General features: G+C 45.5%; 1 protein-coding gene across 1 annotated transcript in view; it reads right to left on the bottom strand.

The window, feature by feature from the left end:
* CHSY1 (chondroitin sulfate synthase 1) overlaps nt 1–22,360 on the bottom strand; it is a 91,008-nt gene extending 68,648 nt beyond the window's left edge. The window contains exons 1-2 of the mRNA XM_003413911.4: nt 22,026–22,360; nt 4,674–5,169 (exon numbers count right to left, since the gene is read on the bottom strand). Of these exons, the coding sequence (XP_003413959.1) occupies nt 4,674–5,169; nt 22,026–22,345 (816 nt within the window). The 5' untranslated portion in view covers nt 22,346–22,360. The remainder of the gene's footprint in view (nt 1–4,673; nt 5,170–22,025) is intronic.
* Between the last annotated feature and the right edge of the window lie 1,255 nt (nt 22,361–23,615).

Genomic DNA, 23,615 nt, shown 5'->3' with positions numbered 1-23,615 from the left:
TTTATGAGAATTTGGGGTCTGCATCCCACTGCTCTCCTGCTCCCTCAGGGGTTCTCTGTTGTGTTCCCTGGAAGGGCAGTCGTCAGTTGCAGCCGGGCACCATATAGTTCTTCTGGTCTCAGACTAATGCAGTCTCTGGTTTATGTGGCCCTTTCTGTCTCTTGGGCTCATAATTACCTTATGTCTTTGGTGTTCTTCATTCTCCTTTGCTCCAGGTAGGTTGAGACCAATTGATGCATCTTAGATGGCTGCTTGCTAGCATTGAAGACCCCAGACGCCTCTCTCCAAAGTGGGATGCAGAATGTTTTCTTAATAGATTTTATGATGCCAACTGACTTAGATGTCCCCTGATACCACAGTCCCCAAATCCCCACCCCTGCTATGCTGCCCTTCGAAGGGTTCAGTTTATTCAGGAAGCTTCTTTGCTTTTGGTTTAGTCCAGTTGTGCTGACCTCTCCTGTATTGTGTGTTGTCTTTCCCTTCACCTAAAATAGTTCTTTATCTACTATTCTAATTAGTGAAAACCCCTCTCACTCCCTCCCCAATCTCATAACCATCAAAGAATATTTTCTTCTCTGTTTAAACTATTTCTCAAGTTCTTATAATAGTGGTCTCATAAAATATCTGTCCTTTTGCAATTGACTAATTTCACTCAGCCTAATGCCTTCCATGTTATGAAATGTTTCACGGATTCATCATTACTCTTTATCAATGTGTAGTATTCCACTGTGTGAATGTACCAGAATTTATTCATCCATTCAGCCGTTGATGGGCACCTTGGTTGCTTCCAGCTTTTTGCTATTGAAAATGGTGCTGCAATGAACATGGGTGTGCATATATCTGTTTGTGTAAAGGCTCTTATTTCTCTAGGATATATTCCAAGGAGCGGGATGGCTAGATCCTATGGTAGTGCTATTTCTAGCTTAAAAAAAAAAAAAAAAATTTTTTTCTTTTTTTAGCTTTTTAAGGAAGCACCAAATCGATTTCCAAAGTGGTTACACCATTTTACATTCCCACCAGCAGTGTAGAAGTGTTCCAGTCTCTCCACAACCTCTCCAACATTTACTATTTTGTGTTTTTTGGATTAATGCCAGCCTTGTTGGAGTGAGATGGAATCTCATTGTAGTTTTGATTTGCATTTCTCTAATGGCTAACGATTGTGAGCATTTCCTCATAGATCTGTTAGCTACCTGAATGTCTTCTTTAGTGAAGTGTCTGTTCATACCCTTCGCCCATTTTTTAATTGGGTTATTTATCTTTTTGAAGTTGAGTTTTTGCAATATCCTATAGGTTTTAGAGATCAGACGCCGATAGGGAATGTCACAGCTTTTTACTCTTTTGGTGAACTCTTTGGATGAGCATAGGTATTTGATTTTTAGGAGCTCCCACTTATCTAGTTTCTCTTCTGATGTTTGTGCATTGTTAGTACTGTTTTGTACACTGTTTATGCCATGTATTAGGGCTCCTAGCGTTGTCCCTATTTTTTCTTCCATGATCTTTATCGTTTTAGATTTTATATTTAAGTGCCACTGAGCTGTTTCTGACTCATAGCAATCCTATGAATAACAGAACGAAACGTTACTTGGTACGATGTCATCCTCACAACAGTAAGTGCCGGAAACTGGGCCACTACATTTGCTGAATAGAAGAACAGCTCTGACTTGAAGTAACACACAGCATGAGCGCTCAATCTTTGGAACAACTGTTCTAGCCACTTAGGGGCCTGCCTAGCTCTCAGGTAGGTAAGGTTAATAGGCCGTCTAAAATGGTGAGTAAGGTACCACTATAAGAGAATAAAATGCTAACAATAGGTGAATTTGTTATTATTTTCTTTCTGTAACTTTTGAAATTACTTCCAAATAAAATTTTTTTTTTTAAAAAAGCCATTTATTAATAATCACCAATAATAAATCTGAATTTTTATTTTCACAGTTGCTCCTCACAAGTCATTTTAATTATATGAATATAATCGCAAGGCATTACTTCTAATTATAAAAAAAAAAATTACACCTTTGGCTAGGTTTATAATAGAGCTAAATAAGTACCTTCCAAGATTTAAAGATAAACATAATTGTCTTTAACGTAAAACCCCACCTCAATAATTCCTCATAATGTGAGACTTAATTGAGAAACTAGATTTACAGGAAGCTTAATAATAAGTTCCACATCCACATAAAAGATTAATCTCACCTTAATGGTGAACACAATGACAAATCCAAATAATGACGTAGGTCAGATGCACTTAAAAAACAATAAATAAATAAAAAGTCTAATAAAATGCTAAGAGTCCCAGTAGATATAATTCTTTAAATTAATGATGATGAAAAACTGAATGTGAAAGGCAAAACTTTAAATTTACAGAAAAATATAGGAGAAAATTTTTGTGACCCAAGAAAGGGAAGAATTTCCTTAACGAGACACAAAAGGCACAAATCATAAAGGAAAAAAACGATAATTAGACTACACTTCACAATTTTGTATAATAAAAAAATACCACAATTAAAGTGAAAAGACAAGTCACAGACTGGGAGAAGATATTCTGTATCCAGAACAAAGCACTCCAACAAAACTGTAAGACAGCACTCCAACAGAAAAATGGGCCAAGACTATGAACAGGCAACTCACAAAAGAGAAAGGCTCTAAGGGGCTGCTGGTGGGAGGATAAGTGATACAAGCAGCAAGGAGAGCAAACAGGAAAAGATCTAGTAAAGCTGTCACCAGACATTAAAGGAGTGAAAAGAAGCTTGGACTCACCAGAGGCAGACAGCCCCACTCCTAGGGAGACCCCCTCTGCCACAGAGTACTCACTGGTGAGCTCCCTAGTTGGGGAGATAGGGAGCTAAGCTACTCAAGAGGGAGTTTCCTTGCCAACCAGATCCCTTTAGCTAATAAGGTCATTTACCTAAAGCATCAAGTCTACAAGGAGCTTCAAGATTCTAACAGAATGATTCTAAACACCATTGCTTAGGACATGAGAAACCTATGGCGATTACCATGATAACAGGGTAGAACCAGCCAGAAAACACTCTTCCAAACCCTGCATCCCCAGGAAAATACTTTCTAACTACATTTTGGCATTGATGCCAGCTAAGTCAACGTTCTAGATAAAACTCAAGATACTGGCTCCGCTGGTGTCTCTCTCTAAACAGTATAAAAAAACAGTATATATAAGATATATTATGGCACTACAACAACACGAAAACACACTTTTAAAAGTTCTTCCCAAAAGTTCCTCTACTACATTGTGGCAGAAGGCTAGCTTCTCAAAATCAGGGGCAGAGTAACATGCTCCAAAATGCACAAAGCATTACATTATTTCTAAACACAATGAAATATGTTAAAGTTACAACCACTTAATTTAGGATGGTGAAAATGAAGTAATACTGACAGTTGTAGTCTGCTTTCAACTGCATAAAATCCCCAAACAGCTTTCCCTGCTGGCATTTTCACACTATTCAAAAAGAAAAATAAAATCTGTGACAAAAAAGATTCCCTGAACTGACGAAGCAATCGCCGGGTGGGGAAGAGAGGGCTCAAGGGGTGCACAAAGAAATGAAAGGCTTTGCTCAGATCACACTGCACGGAAGACTTAAATTTATCTTTGTGAATATATAATTAGAAATGACAGGAAGATCACTTGAAATACCTCTGAATGTGTCTACTTCCCCAAAAGTTCAAATGAAAGAAAGTGGTTAGAAGACAGTTAAAAGTGAGTCTGGAGGGAAAGCAAGTACAGGCAAGATCACTCTTCACTGAGCACTTAGCTGATTACATCAGAAGGCATATTTCTTTTTCTTAGGCAAAAAGGTCTAACAATTCCCTCTGCTCCTCACACTATCAGTAGTTCGACATAACACGACTTAATCTAAACACAACACAAACCTAAATAATTCTTTCCAGTCTGATGGGATTTCAGATGCTGCAACTTCAGGCAATAGGTGGCACAGCTACCAGTAAGAACACTGAAAAGTCAAAAGCGAGCTCATATTCTCTACAACTATTCAGAAGCAAACACCTACAAGTGGACTCCCTTTAAAACGTTTCATTCATTTATCAAAATAATCTGGAAGCTGCCTAAACCCATGCTAAAAGGGACAACTTACAGACACCATAAACCATTTATATTGTAAACTTACAGATTACAGTAACTGTCTGAAATGTCAAGGTTTAAAAGCAATGCAAAGCCAAGTCCTACTGGCTTTTACATCAATAATCATTTTATAAATTCAAAACATCTAAGTTTCTAATCTGTGGGTCAACATGACCAAATGAGAAGTCAGGCCACTGGAAGAACGGGGCAAAGTAACTTCACACTCTTGCAATCACGCCTGTGGGGAAAGCAGAAACCAGATGTGCTCTGGATAATTATAAAATGCGGCTGTGACCTTCAGAAGCCCCGTGTCTTTCCTTTGGCCCTCAAATGCCATTGTTTGCTAACTAAGGTATCTGCAGAGAGCTTAAAGAAAAAAGTATGGAGGGTGCATTCTAAAAGCCAAGAGAAAAGGTCATAAGGGGAATCCAAACAAAAAAACACCAAGGCTAGAAAAGAAATGTACATTAACTTAATACCAACTTTAAACCCCGGAAAGGATGTCATGACGAGTTTCCTAAGACTGCTTCACAATTTATGACAAAATGAACAGTTTTCCCACAGTAAAGAATTCGGCTCTTACCTCATAAGACCAGACACACTGTACCCCTGCAAACCTCCGGACACATCTTCCCACCTCCACGTCCTCATGGGTGGTATACATTTCTCGGAGGCATTTTCCAATGTGCGGCACCATTCTCCGGAGCACTTCCCGGCTCATGATGACCCCGGGCCCCCCCATGCAGAAGTTCTCACCAGGCTCAAGTGCCAGTTTTCCCATTTCTTCTGTGGTGCCCAGTCCTGTCTGCCCAAGAAAGAGGGGCTCGCTGCTATTCAAACTCCTCAGAAAGTTCTCCAGGCGATCTCCTTTGATGTAAACATCATCATCCGCTCTCATAAACCATTCGTACTTGTCCAAGTAGTGGTCATGCATGTACTTGAGCATCATAAAAGACTTCTTCTGGGGTGGGTAGGAGTCATCCACACCCTGTAGTGGCACTATTGGAATGGGTATAGATGTGTCTGAACCCTCACTAGAGAAGAATTCAACTTTCCCAGGAATTGTCTTGGACCACGTTCTAGAATCAAAATAAACATCAGTTAGAGAACAGTTTATTTCAAGCTTCATTTTCAAAAATCCACGTATCTGTTCATCTGAACCACTGTATGTCCAAAAGGATAATAAAAAGTTACATGATCTGCTTGCTACCTCTTAACATAAACTCAGGCTACCAAGGACCACACAGTTCAAATTCAATTTCAAAAGAATCTCAATAAAGAATGAAGTATTAAAATATTTCTAGTTTAATTAAGTTTTACTTACAGCTAAAAATCAAATTTCCAGGGCCCCAAGTCTAGGTGTTCAAGTTAATCCTCTGATAGACTGTCAACTCCCTACCCACAAACTCCTCAGCTCTACCAAACAACAAAAAAATAAATTGTTTATTCAACAACTTTTCTTTGAACATTCATCAGATGCCAGTTACTACTCTAGGCAAGGTGAATGCAGGGGGGGCAAAAATACAGGCCTGGGCTGACGGAGCTGACAGCAGGAGAGACGGGCATTTACACCAACAGTTACATCAACATACACAGTGTCATGAACTAAGATAAGCACTCTGAAGCAGAGAGGCCCAGTGCAAAGAGTGTAACGAAGGAAGCTAGCCAGACCAAGGGGAAAAGGGTGAAAGGCAGGGACACAGAAGTAGACCTGGCACAGAGAGCAGCAGACAGTCGGGCGCTGAGGCTTGCGTGTTGCTGTAAAGCTGAATAGGTTTAGGGGGAGATTCTAGACTAAGCTAAGCTTGGAAGAAAGGCCTGGTGATCTATTTCCAGAAATCAGTCAATGAAAACCCTACGAATCACAACAGTCCAATCCACAGCCAGTCGTGGGGATGGCGCACGGCTGGGTAGCATTTTGCTCCACTGTGCCTGGAGCTGCCACGAGTAGGGGCCACCTCTACAGCGGCTGTTAACAACAAGCAGCGGAGGCGAGGTTTGCAGGAAGGCCGACTGGATGCAGGAAGACGCGTTAGTGACTGCAGTGGCCGGAGAGCTTGAGAGGGAACTGTTCGTCAGTGGGTAATTAGAAGGAAACAAAGGAAAAAAATCCTCCTCCTGAACACTGCATCCGAGGCTATCCAGTTACGTTTGTCTCTTACATTTCATGCTCTGTATTAAGAGCTGAAGGAGTTTAGCTACAATGATTCCCTCACACAGACTACTTCTAGGAAAACCGTATCAAAGAGAATAACTGAAATAGTAAATTTAATCTTAGTAGGATCAAAAGAGAACCACAGTTCACAGATAATGTTCTCCTCTGTAAATTTTTATTGTACTCAACTGTCACAACTGTGCTTATTTACATGAAAGGCAACATGAAGGATCCATAAAGCCACAGGCATCTGGAGAGTTTCTGGAGAAAAGGATCCAAAAAAGCATATACCAAACCTCTGGGGAAGGGAATTAGGGAAATCAGGAGGAGCTGGGAGGAAGATAAAGATGGCTTACACATTTTATTCTATAATTCTCTATACTGGGGGAAAAAACATTTATAAGCATGGTATCACTTGTGTAATTTCAAAAACAATAAAGTACTTGGAAAACAAAATACTGGCTTTTATTTCTCTTCCTAACCCAAATATAAGGAATACGAAATAACTTGCAACGTACAGCACTCAAGCAGAGGAAAAATTCAGTGGGATTCCACATGCCTCTCAAAAGGTCCACGTCACCAAATCTGGGACGTCAACCGTAAGATGTTTTACGAACCAACAAGAAAAAAAAAAAAGGCTGCCAACCATCATCTGATGCCACAACTGTAAAATGCATGCTAATTTCAGAGACGTTAACGTGTGAGAGCAAACATACATCCTGTTAGGGACGGGACACGGCAGTTGCTCATGTTTTCCCTTGATGCCCGTGAATTTAAAGGGGGCCTGGTTATTCTCACACCACTGAAAGGGCCCATTAACAAAGCACCACGGCACTAAGGCAGCACAGAGGGAACCCTGTGATACTGCAGATACCGCGCACGTACGTTATGAACGGTGCTGCCCAAAACATGTGTTGAAATCCTAACCCCTGTACCTGTAAATGGAAACCCTGGCAGCACAGTGGCTAAAAGCTACGGTTGCTAACCAAAACGTCGACAGTTCAAACCCACCGAGCACTCCCTGGAAGCTCTATGAGGCAGTTCTCCTCTGTCCTATAGGGTTGCTATGAGTTGGAATCGACTCGATGGCAACAGGTTTTATGGGTACCTGTAAATATGGCCCTGTCTGGACATAGGGCTTTTCTTTTGTTACATTTATGAGGTCATACCAGAGTAGGGTGAATCCTAACCCTAATCCCTTCCGAGCTGTGTCATAAAGGGGAGGAGAGACACTCACAGTGGGGAGAGGAAGACAGATGACAGCGATGGATGCACCTACAAGCCCAGGAACACCAAGGATTGGTGGCAGTTGCTAGAGGTTGAAACACACAGGGAAGGCCCTCCCCTAGAGCCACGCCCTGAATATGGACTTCTAACCTCCTGAACTGTGAGACAATAAATTTCTGTTCTAGAAAGCCACCCACGTGTGGTATTTCCATTACAGCAGCGCAAGGTAAGAAAGACAAGGTGCCTCATTCATTTTCACAAAGGCTATGCTCCTGAGAGAGAGGATGCAGTGTAAACTCAGCAGGGACAGGAGCAATTCATTTAAAGAGAAACCAGCCCCTCCTGTAAATGGACAAGTCCTCAGAAATGTAAGCAGACCAGGGCACGCACAGACTAGGTGACGATCCAAACGTACTCTCCTGACGCTCTGGCGTGCAGAGCGGAGACAGCCGCCCAGCAGTCCTCCAATGCTGAGCCTCCAAGGTCCCTGACGAGGAACTGCGCTTAGACAGCCTCCACTCAAGTCGGGGAGCCCTAGATTCCTCTTTCTTCTCGTAGAAAATATTTTTTGTTTGACAGTCAAAAGAATTCTTTGAAAATCTAAGTAATTTCAGCGCTTGGCACGTAACACTACTACCAGTTGCCACTGACTTGACTCCGACTTAAGGCAACCCCATGTGTGTCAGAGTAGAACTGTGCCCTGTAATGTGGTTTTCAATTGCTGACCTTTTAGAAGTTGATTGCCAGGCCTTTCTTCTGAGGCACCTCCAGGTGGAACACCCAGGTACACAATACCTGTTGGAACACCCAGGTACACAATACCTGTTGCTGTCGAGTCAATTCCAACTCACAGTGACCCTATAGGACAGATCAGAACTGCCCCATAGGGTTTCCAAGGAGCTCCTGGTGGATTCAAACTGCCGAACTTTTGGCTAGCAGTCGTAGATCTTAAACACTGTACCACCAGGGTTTCCAGACACATAATAGAGGCCGGCAAATGGGTTAAATGAATACTGTTCACTCGTGACTTAAAGATGCTATGCGTATGCGAAAAGGCAGAAATCACTACTCTCTCTTCTAGAAATTTCTAAAGGGGCTTCTCATCACTTTCCATAAGCCATACTAATACTACTATTCACACATGTAAAAAGAAACTGACTTAATCAAACCAGAATAATAAAAAAATTATTAGAAGAGGTAAAACTCAAAGGGCACACTGGGGTTGAAATTTACGTGTCATTCATGGAACCTTGGAAATATAATTCAAAGCTAAATAATCTGTATTATCTTACAATTGATTTTAAAAGGGTAGCGAATAAAATCAAATTTAGCTTACATCAAATTGCTTCCAAACTAAAGTATGATTAATAAAATAGACCATGTTCAAAGTAGTATTAATGCAGCCAACCCCAGAAGCCACTGAAAATACTAAAACGCCAGTATATTACCTGAGGGATGGGGGTAGGTAAGACAACTCCTGCCTTCGAAGGAGCAATCTGTTAAAGAAACAGCACTCTGTGTAGTGGTTAAGAGCATGGGCTCTGGATTCGGGCTGTGGGGGTTCAAATCTTGACTTCACTTGGGTAACTTGCCTGATGCCTCAGTTTCCTTATCTGTAAACTAGGGATAACCACAGGACTGTTGTGAGGACTCAATGAGTGATTGTATGTACAGTGCTGAGGAGCCTGCCTGGAATGTAGTAAGCACTACACAAACGAACAAAAAAACCCACTGCCGTAGAGTCGATTCCAGCTCATAGCTTCCAACTCATAGCGGCCCTATGTAACTGTGACTTATTAGGAACAAAAGGATATGCAAATAACATAAGCTAGTAAAAGAAAAAGGGAGGGAGAGAGGGAGTGTGGGTTAAACCTGGAAAAGTTATCCTCAAGATGACACACTGGAAAAAAAACCCATTGCCATCGAGCTGATTCCAGCTCATAGCAACCCTACAGGACAGAGAAGAGCTGCCCCGCAGGGTTTCCAAGGAGCACTTGCTGGATCTGAACTGCCGACCTTTTGGTTAGTAGTCCTAGCTCTTAACTGCTACACCACGAGGGTTTCCTGACACACTGAAGTGAAGGTATTATGGAAAACGTGGCTTCTTACATTTCTGGCTAAAAACCCAACACTCTAGACAGATAGATACGTAGGTACACACAGATCTGTATCTACAGGGTCGCTATGAGTCTGAATCCACCGGACAGCAACAGGTTTGGGTTTTTTTGTTGTTGTTGTTTATCTATATAAAACCAAACCCAACCCAGTGCCATCAAGTCGATTCCAACTCATAGCAACCCCACAGGACAGAGCAGAACTGCCCCACAGAGTTTCCAAGGAGCGCCTGGCAGATTCCAACTGCAGCCCCTTTGGTTAGCACCGCAGCACTTAACCACCACACCACTAGGGTTTCCGTATCTATGTATACAGATGTACATACATATGTATTCATATATACACACATATACATACATTTTCCCCCCTATTTAATTAGCAATCTCAGGCAGTGTTAGGGTAGAAGCCTAAGAAGACTTCAAACTTTAACAGTGTTTTCACTTAAAACACCAGACTCCTTCACGTTAGACTGAGGATCAAAATTCCCTTCTGACTGCCCTGCTCCCTGTGGGCCCAAGTAGGCAAACACAGGGAAGGGGGGGCAACAGGGGGACAGTAATGCCTCAACTATGACTTGAAATGGTGTAATTTGTCCAAGAAGAGAAACCAATTAATTTTAAAAACAGACAATCTAACCTCAAACTGTCCTGAAAAGCCTCTCCTCAGTTTCATGGTAACTCCACCCAATTATTATCTGTTCCTTTTTAGGGAACCCAAGGAAAACCTCATGCTATCCTTTTCTGTTCTAAATGACTGGTGGTTTGAGGGAAATCTCCCAAAACGAAGTTTTTTTTTTTCTTTTTAATTGTGGTATAAATATACATAACCAAACATTCACCAATTCAACAGTTTCTGCACGCACACCTCAGTGACACTGATTGACTCTTCATGTTGCCAAACCTCTATCCTTATCTTTTTCCGGATTATTCTACCACCATTAACATTAACTCTGCGTCCCCCAAGCAAAAGCTCCTCCCCCCTCCCCGTAACCACTGATACGTGTTGGTTTCTATATACTTGCCTATTTCATGTAAGTGAGGCCACACAGTGTCAGTCCTTCTATAAGGACTTCTCTCACTCAGCACAATGTTTTCAAGGTTCGTCCATGTTGTGGCGTCCATCAGGACTTCATTTCTCTTTATGGCTGAGTAAAGGCTCCATCATATGAATGTACCACATTTTGTCTTCCCATTCATCCGTATGTAGGTTGCTTCTACCTTCTGGCCATTGTGGCCAATATGAAGTTTTTGTAAACTCTCCTACCCTTAGAAATTATCACCTTTTCAATGAGGATACTTTTAGCTTAAAAGCTCCACAACATTAAGGAGTTCTAGGACATAAATTCACCATCCTGGGGGAGGGGAGGCTGCATTAACAATTTTAAAGAAGTGAAGGAGATGCTGCTCCAGAAGCAAGCTTGTCCCCCTGCCACAGCAACAGGTCGTTTCATTTTCACAAGCAAATGCCAACTCTGCCATCAACACACTTGCTTCCTAGAGCACAAAGCTCTCACTTAATCAAAAAAGAACATTTGCAAAAGGTCCTTGCCAGAAAGCTCCTTTTTCAGTGGACTGATAACCAGCTCTTGCTAACGCACAGATAAGACAACTGAAATCTGAGAGTGCCAAGAGAATCTTCCATTCCTCTAGGCTTCCGAATGCTATCCTTACCCCAAGTTAAATCACAGTTAGGTAACACAGCTGGGTCATATTAACTCAGTTAAGGAATGCCTTTACTAGGTTAGGATTTAACATCAAAGCTTCAATTTCCATTCAGTGTCATTTTAAGAGGAAACCCTGCTGGCTCGGTGGTTAAGAGCCACAGCTGCTAACCAAAAGGTTGGCAGTCTGAATCTACCAGGCGCTCCTTGGCAACTCTACGGGGCAGTTCTACTCTGTTCTATAGGGTCGCTGTGAGTCAGAATTGACTTGACAGCAGTGGGTTTTTTTTTTTTTTTTTTGTGGTCATTTTAAGAAAAGGTGCATAAAATACATTTTTGTACAAAAGTGCATTTATACCAGGACTATTGTCCTGGGTATATATTCATAACATATGTATCTATTTTAAAAGGAGGCAATAAACAGTATGTATATGTGATGTGAATTACTAAAGAGACAAAAGTACACGTGATAAAAAGTAAATAATGGATACCTCTACCCCAAGTGTTTACTGTGGTTACTTTTAGATGGGGATTAGAAGGGATTTAATTTTCTTCCTTGTGTTTTCCACATTTTTTTAAATTTTCTGCCACTGCTAGGTATATTTACAATTAAAAAAAAATATCTGAGGAAAAAATTTTAAGCTAAAAAGCAATCAAAGAAATCAAAATATTTGACAACAGAAAATTATATTTTTGTAATAGAAACATTTCTTTTCTCTACCCAATGGACAAAAACAAAAGAAAAATGGAGTAAGATTATAAGTGTTTTCTTCTATATTTTCTAAACTGGCAACAGGTACACGAATTTTTATCATTAAAAAGGTGGGGGGATTTTGAGTACCCCAAAACCACTAGTACATATGCTGTCTGTTGGTTACACAGCAGTAAGTTAAAAGGACTCAAATCAGCTAAGAACTTAGAGTCAAGGAAGGAAGGAGAACAGCTTTTCTAAGTAACACAAATTAGATGTATATATTTATATTCTGCTCTGTCACAAAAAGAATTTAGGGACAACTTAACCAAAATGTATACAGGATGAAAAAATAAGCAAGAAGATGGGGCTGAGAAAATCAAGAATAGGAATGCTGGACGAGGAGTGAAGTCGTGCCAGTACCTAAGAAAAAAAACCCGTGGCCGTCAAGTCCATCTGACTCATAGCGACCCTATAGGACAAAGCAGAACTGCCCCATAGGATTTCCAAGGAACGGCTGGTGGATATGAACCACTGACCTTTTGGTTAGCAGCCAAGCTCTTAACCACTGCACCACCAGGGCTCTGCGTCAGTACCAGGAAGAGCAAAATCATGGTGGCTGCTACCTGCCCCTCTCTATGCTCACGGCAAACACAGAACCAGTCAGAGCACCCCATGGTTAACGTCAAATTCAACTGCAGTCAGCCACCACAGGATCTCCAAACCTCTTCGTCCACTAAACCAAAAAAAAAAAAAAACCAAACCCATCACTGTCGAGTCGATTCTGACTCATAGCAACCCTATAAAGGAGGGCTCAAAGTTAAGCTTCCCAGCAGACAACCACGTGAAGTACTGAGATCGTGGTCCACTGTTCAGGGTTCAGTATGACTACTCCAGACGCAAGATCTTAGGAAAACGTCTCGCATTGGTCCACTGTAGACCAAGAAGGCAAGAATAATGAGTCTCTGACCAGAGGCACAGTTTGATGGGTAGGAGTCTTAGCTCATGCTCTCCAAAAAGTACATGGGGTACAGGTATTCTATACTGCCAGGCAGAGCAGCCGAGGACTTCAACCTGACCAGCCTTGTGAACCCTCAGAGAGCCACCAAGGCTACCAAGTGATGACTAAGCGTTCTCCCGGAACCCAGGCCTGCCCTGGGCCAGGGATGCTCGGAGCACTCTAAGCCACTATCTCCACCTTCTGCCGGGTGCACCTCTCTCTGCAGTTCCGTGTGTTAGTTTCCCCTTCCGCATTTGCGGTTTCCGTGTATGTGGTTTCCCCTTTTAAAATCTTTAACTGCCTGACTGCGTATGTCCTCACAATCTCAAGGGACATAGACAATCTCAAAAGCTTTTTGGAAGTAGGTGGGAAAATACAACGGAAACTGCAAATGATGGGAAAACATTTTAAAATGAAGTATCAAATTACAGGCATTTTACTGTTAATCCAAAAAAACAGACATGAGGTGAAAGCAAGCACTAAAGGGCCTTTTCTCACTTAAGCCACTGGTGGGGGATTACAGCTTCCCACTTCAACAATGGCCTGGGCAATGGCCCAGGAGGCATGTCCAAGGTATTAGGCTAATAGGAACTTGCCCTTTGAGCCCAGGTTTATAACAAGTAAGGGAAATACTCATCCATACAGACCACAAAAACGCCCTTTTGGAAACCCAAGAATTAAAATTTGGAGTCTACATGACAGAAGGCAAATTCTGACCTCACGAAACATTTCAAAAACGTGAAGTGTTGGAGCGCTACTTTATATAATTTGTATTTTGCTCCTGTTATAAACTTAAAATCATAACTATGCAACTAACTCTTAATCATGTTTTCAAATCTAAGCCAAAAAAATCAGTGTTGTTTCATGCGAACAATAAAACCACCCTGAACTTACTTCCACAGACCCCTCTGCAAGCCCCAGTCTTCCCCCTCTGAGGCACTCTGTCACCTGGCACCAAGCCCACTTAGCAATAGCTACGCTTTACTGACAATTATCCAGTGGGAGGCACTGTGCCAACTGCATTGCTGACGCTCATTTCATCCTTACAGCAACCTTATGTATGTAGTATCATAATCCATGTTTTAGATAGGGAAGCTAAGGTGCAGGGTGGGTAAGTAACTTACCCAAGGTCATAAGAAACCAAACCCACAGCTGCTGAATCGATTCCAACTCATAGGGACCCTACAAGACAGGGCAGAAGTGTGCCATACAGTTTCCAAGGGTGTAATCTTTACTGAAGCAGACTGCTACATCTTTCTCTTGCAGAGCGACTGGTGGATTCGAACTGCCGACCTTTCCGTTAGCAGCCAAGCACTTAACCAGTGCACCACCAGGGCTCCTTCCCAAGGTCATAAAGCCAATAAATGTCAAAGCCAGAATGCAAGCAGGCTGATTCTGAAGGCTGTGCCCTGCCACTGCCTCCCTCTGCCAGCCTACTACTGGCTTTTTGTCCGTCCCACTCTTCCACAGGTTACCACCCACACTTCTCTTCCAGGCTCCTGCTGATAAGGCTGCGCAAACAGTCATCACAGATAAGGGAAAGCAGCCCTACACACACCTGACACACTCTTCAACCACTTCCACCCACTCTTTGCTTGTCTGGCTCGGCAACGCGAACACTCAGTCAAAATCTGCTGAAGGACACTTCTTCAGTGCTCAGGCTGGATATAATTTAAGGCCCAAGACTTTTTTTTCAAATGTTAACTTCTGAAGCCCTCGTTTTGTGTTTTGATCTGTTTGCTACTCAAAAACCTGCCCAATCATTTGAGAGCACTTGGTGGGAAACACAGCGAATAAAATTTAACACAAAAGCAGCCTTTGCACTTAAGATTCAACTTAGTATATGTCAGCTAACGGCATTAATATCTACGTTTTCAATAGTGCCCTTCACTATTCTGTGAGTCTCTTCATTCCAATGTACATACTCCAACCACATCATCCATTTTGGGGGTAAAGACGTAGACCACCAAAAAAAAAAACCCCTGTTGCCATCCAGTCGATTCCAACTCATAGTGACCCTACAGGGCAGAGCAGAACTGCCCCACAGAGTTCCCAAGGAGCGCCTGGCGCACGTGAACTGCCGACTTTTTGGTTAGCAGCCGTAGCACCTAACCACTCTGCCACCAGGGTTTCTGAAGTAGACCACAGCACGGATCAATCGGTTACGTCATCAGTGGCCCACGTTCCTAATGCGGGACACCTAAGATACTAGAAATTTCAACTTCACGTACACATCTTTGGAAATTCTTTAGGAAAATTTTCTAGAGGAATTACTAGACCTCAGGATGGACGCATTTAGAGCGCTTGGTAAGTACTGCCAAAGCGCCCTCCTAAACAGTACCAATTCACATCATGTCCCTCTCAGTCCACACATAAATTAGGGTCACCGCCAGACTGGTCTTCCTGCTTACACATCACCAAAAGCTCTGGGCAACTGTAACACAAAACCCAAATTCCTGAGCTTGGCACACGGACCCTGCCCTGGTTAGGCCCTCCCGACTCCCTGCCTACCAGTGTACCACTCACAGCCTGCACCCCAGTCCCAGGGAACTTTCTGTTTCCTCGTCTACCTCCGTTAGTTCACGTTTCAGGGAACCTGCTGTAGTCTCTGCCTCAAAATTTCTACTCATCCTTGAAGGCTCACGGGGCGGGGAGGAGCAGAGTGTCCGTGGGGCCTGTACACACTCATGCCATCAGCGCAGGTCTCTTTCTCCTGTACACCACAGTAATGCGGGGGGGAGCAGAGTGTCCGTGGGGCCTGTACACACTCATGCCATCAGCGCAGGTCTCTTTCTCCTGTACACCACAGTAATGCGGGGAGGAGCAGAGTGTCCGTGGGGCCTCTACACACTCATGCCATCAGCACAGGTCTCTTTCTCCTGTACACCACAGTAATGTGGGGAGGGGCAGAGTGTCCGTGGGGCCTGTACACACTCATGCCATCAGCGCAGGTCTCTTTCTCCTGTACACCACAGTAATGTGGGGGGGAGCAGAGTGTACATGGGGCCTGTACACACTCATGCCATCAGCGCAGGTCTCTTTCTCCTGTACACCACAGTAATGTGGGGGGGAGCAGAGTGTCCGTGGGGCCTGTACACACTCATGCCATCAGCGCAGGTCTCTTTCTCCTATACACCACAGTAATGCGGGGAGGGGCAGAGTGTCCGTGGGGCCTGTACACACTCATGCCATCAGCGCAGGTCTCTTTCTCCTGTACACCACAGTAATGTGGGGGGGAGCAGAGTGTCCGTGGGGCCTGTACACACTCATGCCATCAGCGCAGGTCTCTTTCTCCTGTACACCACAGTAATGCGGGGAGGGGCAGAGTGTCCGTGGGGCCTGTACACACTCATGCCATCAGCGCAGGTCTCTGTCTCCTGTACACCACGGTAATGAGTTCACAGACCCTCATGGCCTTTATCACCCTCAGCTGTCAGGAGCAGAGTGTACGTGGGACCTGTACACACTCATGCCATCAGCGCAGGTCTCTTTCTCCTGTACACCACAGTAATGAGTTCACAGACCCTCATGGCCTTTATCACCCTCAGCTGTCATTTCTTTCCTTCCTTTGACTGTAAACTCCACAGGGACAGGGCCCAGGATTATTAAGCTGGAGCCCCTGGGTGGGACGAACAGCTAATGAACCTGGTTGCTAACTAAAAGGTTGGAGGTTCTCATCCACCCAGAGGTGTCTCAGAGGAAAGGCCTGGCAATCTACTTCTGAAAGGTCACAGCCATGGAAAACCCTGTGGACCTCAGTTCGACTCTGACACACATGGGGTTGCCGTGAGTTGGCATCAGCTCAGCAGCACCTGGTTACTATTAATCTATTTTCAATAAATAGCAGTGTAACTAATGGACAAGGAAAAGTAAAACTGCCAGGGGATGAAAACACGGTCATGCACAAACCTCTACTGACAACCACAGCTATGAAACACAGAAGGTATCTGGAATATTTTAGCTGCTTGAGGGCATCAAGATCATGAACCATAATATGCAAAACTAAATTCACTTTCAGGACCACATTCTCGCTAATCTTTTTATACAGGTAATTCATAACTTGAAATGAGTTATGCTCCAAAAGTGCATTTTTGCACTTACGGGTTATTTGGATTAGAGAAGGCTTTCGGTAAATGTTTACCAAATTATATTCCATCTAAGAAAGCAAGTATTGCCCCTAATTGTTTCAAGATATGCCAGATCTACTCTGCTCAAGAAATAAGGAAATGAACTCTGAGATTTAGAAGGCAGAAGCTTGTTAGGTTGGTAAAAGAGAACAGCCTGCCTTCCTTTTAAGGCGTTAGGAAGAGAACACTAACTGATTCAACAGTATCTAAGGCTAGTGTTCCCACAGTTCCCCTACAGACTGATGCTAGTATTTAAGGTGACCTTTATCACTCCTGGGGCAAGGAGGGGAAATCATCCGCCTCTCTCCTTCTTAGACCTTAAAGAAAGAACAAAACCATTCCCTTTCTTCAGGCCAGGGGCAGTAAGAATCAAGATTAACTCACTGTTCTGGGCATAAATGTGGATTAAAAAAGTTAAGTATGTATGCTTTTTCTTTTTTATCAAATGATTAAAAAAATAAAACCTAGGTAGCATCAAACCTCTCTCAGCAAGAATAGGTAAGTGCAGCCAAGAAGCGTTTGAAACAGAAGATCAACAAAGGGGAACTTGTCTGCCGGATATTAAAATATTATTCAGCCTACAATAATTTCAATGGTTGGTACTGGCACAAGAACAAACAGAAAGATCCATGGAACAAAACAGGAAGTCCAAAAACACACCCGATGAAGATGGCAATTCAAATTGGTAGGGAAATGAGAGATTATTCAACAGATGGTACTGAGACAGTGTACTATTTGGGGAAAAAATGAAGCTGAGATGATTTTTTTATTCTTCTAGAATCAGGGTAAAAAAAAATGTTATCTTTAAAAATCTGTCTAGGGCAATAACTTTCCAAGCTTGGCGGGGGCGGGGGGGGGAGGCGGGGACCAAACAACTAAAATCAGAAAGGAAAAAAAATTGATTAGACTACATAAACATTTAACTTCTGTGTATCAAAACAGTATAACTAAGACAAAAAAAAAAAGATACAGAAAAAAACAGGAACTGCAGCTTGCTAAAGGGAGACACAAGGAACCCAGGGGGGCTCTGGCAATCTGTCACTAACTAGCATAATAAATTTCTCTGGACAAATCTTGGCACCATTTTAAACTGAAATTACCTAGCATACACATACTTCGTGAATGAGTCAAAACAAATTATTTTATGTTTATTTGTAGAGCCTCCTGCTATCAGAACCCTCAGGAAATTTTAGTTTAAGATAGCTTTAGAGCTCCGACACTGTAATTATTTCAGATGTAAACCTTCTAATTCATTTCTTTGCGTTCATTACCTTTGCAAGCTGATACATCCACCTGTATGTCTAAAGGCCACCTCCAACATTATATACGCAAAACCCCATCTCTGCTGCCTTACCTCCTTCCCACCCAAGTCTATCCCTCCTCCAGTCCTTCCCATCTCAGTAAAAGATAGAACCATACACCCTGTTGGTCAAGGCAAAATCCTCAAAGCCACTGGTGATGCCTCTTTCCCTTACCCTCACAAGCATTCCTTGGGCACCTCCTCTAGCTCTGAGTCCACGATACATCCCACAACCATTCACTTCCATTCCCACTGCTATCATGCTAGTCCAGCAGCATCTCCACCTCCACCTGGGTTACTTCCCACTAGTCTGCTTGCTTCCCTACAATCCAGCCTCCACATGGTAGGTAAAATTAACTTTTAAAAACATACGCCAACTGCTTCATTTACTTGCTTAACCCTCCAACGCCTTCCCAATTCATTTAGAATAAAATTCCACACCAGACGCTATCAAGCCCTTGTCCCCTTCCTTTTATTAGCCTTTTCAGACGCCTTTCCAAGCTGGTTCCTGCTTAGGACAACTTCCCTAGCCTTGCATTTCCATCACTGATATTCACACAGTCAGTTCCTCATTATCCAGATCTCAGCCCAAACACCATTCTCCGGGCACTTTCCCAACCACCTAATTCAGAGAGGACACCACCCCACCCTGCCCTCACCCTGTTCCATTTTCCCCACAGCGCTCATCACCAGCCAGACCCCCTTTTCAGTGTCTGCTCCACCCGATCCCGGAGTCGAAGGTCTGGAGAACAGCGACTTCACTGAGAGTCTGAGTCTAGGGGGCCACTCATGTATTTCCTGAACAAAGGCATCAGTCCTCAGCGTACCTAAACATTTTAATGACCCAAGCTCACTCCTATGAACTCAGCAGTTATGGCGTCTACTTGAGGCCTCTGAGTGCCCACACTTTGACCTTCATTTTGTCTGCTTTTTAAAATCCGTTTCTTGCCTTCAATCAGCTTTCACTGCACTGCCAGCGTGTCTTGGTGGGCCACCTCTCTGCTTCATGCACAGGATAGGTTTGGAAAATAAGAGTCGTGATAACGGGGCCGTTCCAGCGTTCACGTGCAGTCACTTCAGGCAGAGCCGGTTCAACAGGGCCTAACAACTTCAGGGCAGGCAGGACTGTCTTTAAATTTTCCAAAGTTTTTTGCCCCATTCTGAATCTCAAACAGTCACTAGAAAGAAGTTGCTAACAGCTGCCTTTTGTTACTAGTCCCTAGATAAAAATTCTTACATTTTTCAACATCCTGCCATAAAAGTACACCACGGTGCCTGCCATTTAACTACAAATTTGAGTCTCCTTCGTCCATAAGCTAAACAATGGTTTTTGTTCACACACACACTTACGTTTTGGGGGGGGGGGGCAGGGGCAGTTTTTTGCCTTTTTTTTTAAGGTAAGGAATTATTTGCCTTTTAGGAGAAATGTAAAACTGAACACACTCAGTTTCAAAGTAGAGTTTCACCTTGTGCCAGAAGTTTTAAGGCCTGGTTTGATACCAACCTGTGCATAAAATTTCCAATTTAAGAGCTGAGTGTGGACTTTTGGCCTGAGCTGCAAAGCACAGCCAAGCCACAATCATAAGTTATACCTGATAACCTTCATCCCATCCAGGCCTTCCTGAAAGCTCTTTAAGGCTAACGCAGTCCTGTGCCATCACCTGCAATCAGCCTTCTAAACACAGGGTTGGCAGGCTGAGAAGGAGAGGTCGGTAACTGCCGGGGTAGGTTCACTCCCAGATTCCAAGTACTGTGACTTCTTAGGATCAGAGAGATAAAAGAAAAGGTACTGCAGCAAGCTAACAGAGCCAACTGGACAGGATTGCTGTTTCCTGTAAGGTTTTCTTTCTCAGAAAGGCAAAGGTAGCAAAAAGACGGGAGAACCCTGCCACTTTCCCCTAACTGCGTTAGAGAAAATTAACAATGAGATAAAGCCCTAATACAAAAACGATGAGGTAACATGGCCAAAAGTAAGAGCATGAAACATGGGCTTTGGGAAAACACCACATCGGAGTGTGAAACAGTAGTTCCATGTTGCGTTACATTATCTGAGAATTGCTGGTGTAACAGGAACCCTACTGATTTCTATACACTGATCTTGTTTCTATTAAAATGTATTTGTTTGGGAAAAAGGGCTAAGGAGTCACATTAATCTACTGTTTGAACAAACAGGTAATTGTCCCCAAAGCTGTGGTTTCATATGGCCCGTCATCAAATTGCAGTCATGTAGATTTAATTTCAAAGTCGTGCTGTATAACAATTTATACGGCTCATCCTCAATTTCTGATAAGCACGTTTCTCTGGTCAAAAAGTACAACTCACATCAAGTCCCAGGTACACATGGTATAAAAAGTATATCTGGGCAAAAACCCTGATCTGCTGGTTCCCAAAACGCTGCACTAGTCTGTATTGACACTATCCACATTCTAAGCTTTTCAGCCACTCAGGACCCTGCCTGGCAGAATCCGGGCTCTGAACTCAAAGCGAGATCCTACAGGAAGCATGCAGCGATGGGTGTGAATGTACTGGAAGGGAGGTCATTCCCTACTGCTCTTCCACCTTCCTTCTCAGCCCTTTCTTCCGCCTTTAGGGGATCGTGGGGGGGACCATCTATGATTTTCCCCTCACAAACTCTAAAAAAAACAGCCTGATAATTCACACCAGGACTGGACTTAAAAGCTAAAGCTGTAGGTTATAAATCAAGAACATATAGCAACTCGCTTATCCTGCTCAGCCCTGAGGGCTCTCAAAATTCCTTCCCAGAGGACCGCCCTCCACTGGTTTGTTCTATGGCTGGACGAGTCCCAAATCTTAACCGTGCAGTGTTTCTGCACTTATCACATATAAGGTTTCCATCGATGCCTTTTATCGCATCTACACCCCTCTTCTGCTTCGAATTCATATAATGTGAATCTGGTCGTAACCACACCCGCTATTTCAAAACAGTCTGTCTCCTAAAGACTACTTTAGATAATCCTTTTGTTAATCTTGAATATGATTCCGGTCATTTTATGACTCATATGACCAACTAGCGCACAGTTACCGGATAACGTACAGACATCACTAAACTTAGCTACTAACAGGAATGCAGGCTTCCACTGAATCTCCCGTGTGCCAGGAACTACTTTTCTCCAAAGGTTCTCTTTCCATTTAATCAAGAGACTGGTGCGGTCGAGCCTGCAGTGGGCAACCCCTTTCATTTACATGAGTACCTCAAAAAGTGAAATCTAGAAGTATGACATGGAAGGGCCAGGTAAAACGACATCAGCTTTAGCTGTGCAAGAGCGACGGTAGGCATTTCAGAGAACCAAGTAGTAACTGTTACTGCCACCACCGATCGTAGCTACCGGGCTAGGAGTTTCCCAACAGCCTTGTAGGGAAGACGCGATCAGCCGGTCCCTTTAACAAAGTAGAGGTTCTGGACTTGGAAAGCTAAAGGGTCTCGCAGAAAGAGGATCAGGCTAAGGGCCACCTCTGGAAGTGCCACCCCGGTGCGTCTGACCCCAAAGCGCTGCGCCCACCACCCCGCCTCTGACCTCTGCTCCTCTGAGGGCACCCGACCCCACGGGGACCCTGGGAGCCACGGGTCTGAGCCGCGGACGAAGGCGCCCCCCACGGGACGCTGGACGCAGGAGGCGCTGCCCGGGCGCAGGGGCTCACCTGTAAGCGGCCACCGCGCGAGTCTGCAGGTACTTCTGGGCGGTCATGACTCCCACGAAGAGAAAGCTGCTGTCGCGCGCGCCGCCCTCCGGGGCCCGGCCGTGCGGCCAGAGCAGCGCCCCGCGAGCATCGCCGCGCGCTTCGCCTGCCTGGGAGGCCGCCGCCTGCCTGGGCCGGCAGCCCTCGGGGCCGGCGCGGCGCCGCGGGCCCGCTCGCTTCAGCTCCGAGGCGCGGGGCAGGACGAGCCGCGAGGCCAGCACGAAGCCCAGCACCAGCCCGAGCAGCACGCTGAGCCAGGCGCGCCGGCCGCGCACGGCCATGCCCGCGCCGCTCCGCCCGCCGGGCCGCCGCCTCCGCAGGCTCCGCGCCCACAGCGCCCCGCCGCCGCCCGCGGAGGCCAGCCCGCCCTAGCGCCGCGAAGCCCGGCCCGGGCAGCGCCGCGGCCGCCGCGGGCCCGCCGCGCCCATCGCGGCCCCCGAGCCGCCCGCAGGCCCCGCGCCGGCGCTTTGTTCCTCGCGCCCGCCCCCGCCGCCACGGCCTGCGCCTTTAAGAGGGGACCATGCCCGGCGCGCGCCGGCGACAGCTAGGGCGCCAGGCGGCGGCCGCTCCTCCCGCTGGCGCGCCGGCTTGCAGGGCCAGCGCGGCGGCGGCGGCGGCTGCACTCGGGTCGGGGCCCCTGGGCCGGCCTGCCCGCGTCTCCCGGCTGCCTGGGCTCCGCAAGCGCCGCGCCCGCCCCCGTCCTCTGCGTGGCCGGCGCCGGCGCTGCGGCTGCACATCCTCCGGCTTAGCTCGCCATTGCAACAGGAGCCCCTCACGTCACGCACGGCGCGTTATGAAGCGGGCCCGGCGGCGGCGGCGCGTGGCCCCGCTCGGGATCCGTCCGCGGCTCCTGATTGGCGGAGAAGTGAATGGAGGGCGGGCCACGAGGCTAAAGTTTGACCCAAAAAAAAAAAAAAAGGCTTCCCCGGCGCCCGCCCCGCCCGGCCCGGCCCGCCCCGCCCCGCCGACCGAGTGGCCGCGCGGCCGGCGGGGCGGAGGGGGCGTGGGCCGCGGCGGGAGCGGGGCGCGGGGCGCTGCGGGGCCTGCTCTTCCCTGACGGCGGAGGCTCGGGGGCGTTGCCCAGAGTGGCTTTCGGGCCGCTGAGACCCCCCAGACGCCCGGCGGCTGCTCGGAGCCTGTCCCCGGATAAACCCCGCCGCCCACGCCCTTCCGCAGCCGGCGGGCCCCGCCGCCCCTTCCCCGCTCTCCCCGGCTCACCCTGCAGCCCTGTCCCCGCCGTCGGGGAGCAGTCCGTCAACGGCGCAGGAGCCGCCGGGGACCTGCAGCTTGGAGCGGGCCGTGCCTTACGTACTTCGTTCCCTGCCCCTGGTTTCTAAGAAAAAAAAGAAAAACTGTGTCTAGTGTCCAGACCTCGTTCAACAGTGCTGGCATCTAACGGATGTCGAAGAAACGGTAGATGATGTAAACACTTAGGGTGGTAAACACCGCTGTGACTATTCTGTGTGGGCAAATAGCTAGTAGCCCCAACCTGAGTCTGTCAATATTAGCCTCGTCCCTTTATAAAATTGCTGTGGGCTTCTAAAGACAGAA

The sequence above is a fragment of the Loxodonta africana genome, chromosome 13 (genome assembly GCF_030014295.1).
Source record: "Loxodonta africana isolate mLoxAfr1 chromosome 13, mLoxAfr1.hap2, whole genome shotgun sequence".
Lineage (NCBI taxonomy): Eukaryota > Metazoa > Chordata > Mammalia > Proboscidea > Elephantidae > Loxodonta > Loxodonta africana.
Note: the sequence above shows the minus strand (reverse complement) of the source record. Positions and strands in the feature narration are given on the sequence as shown.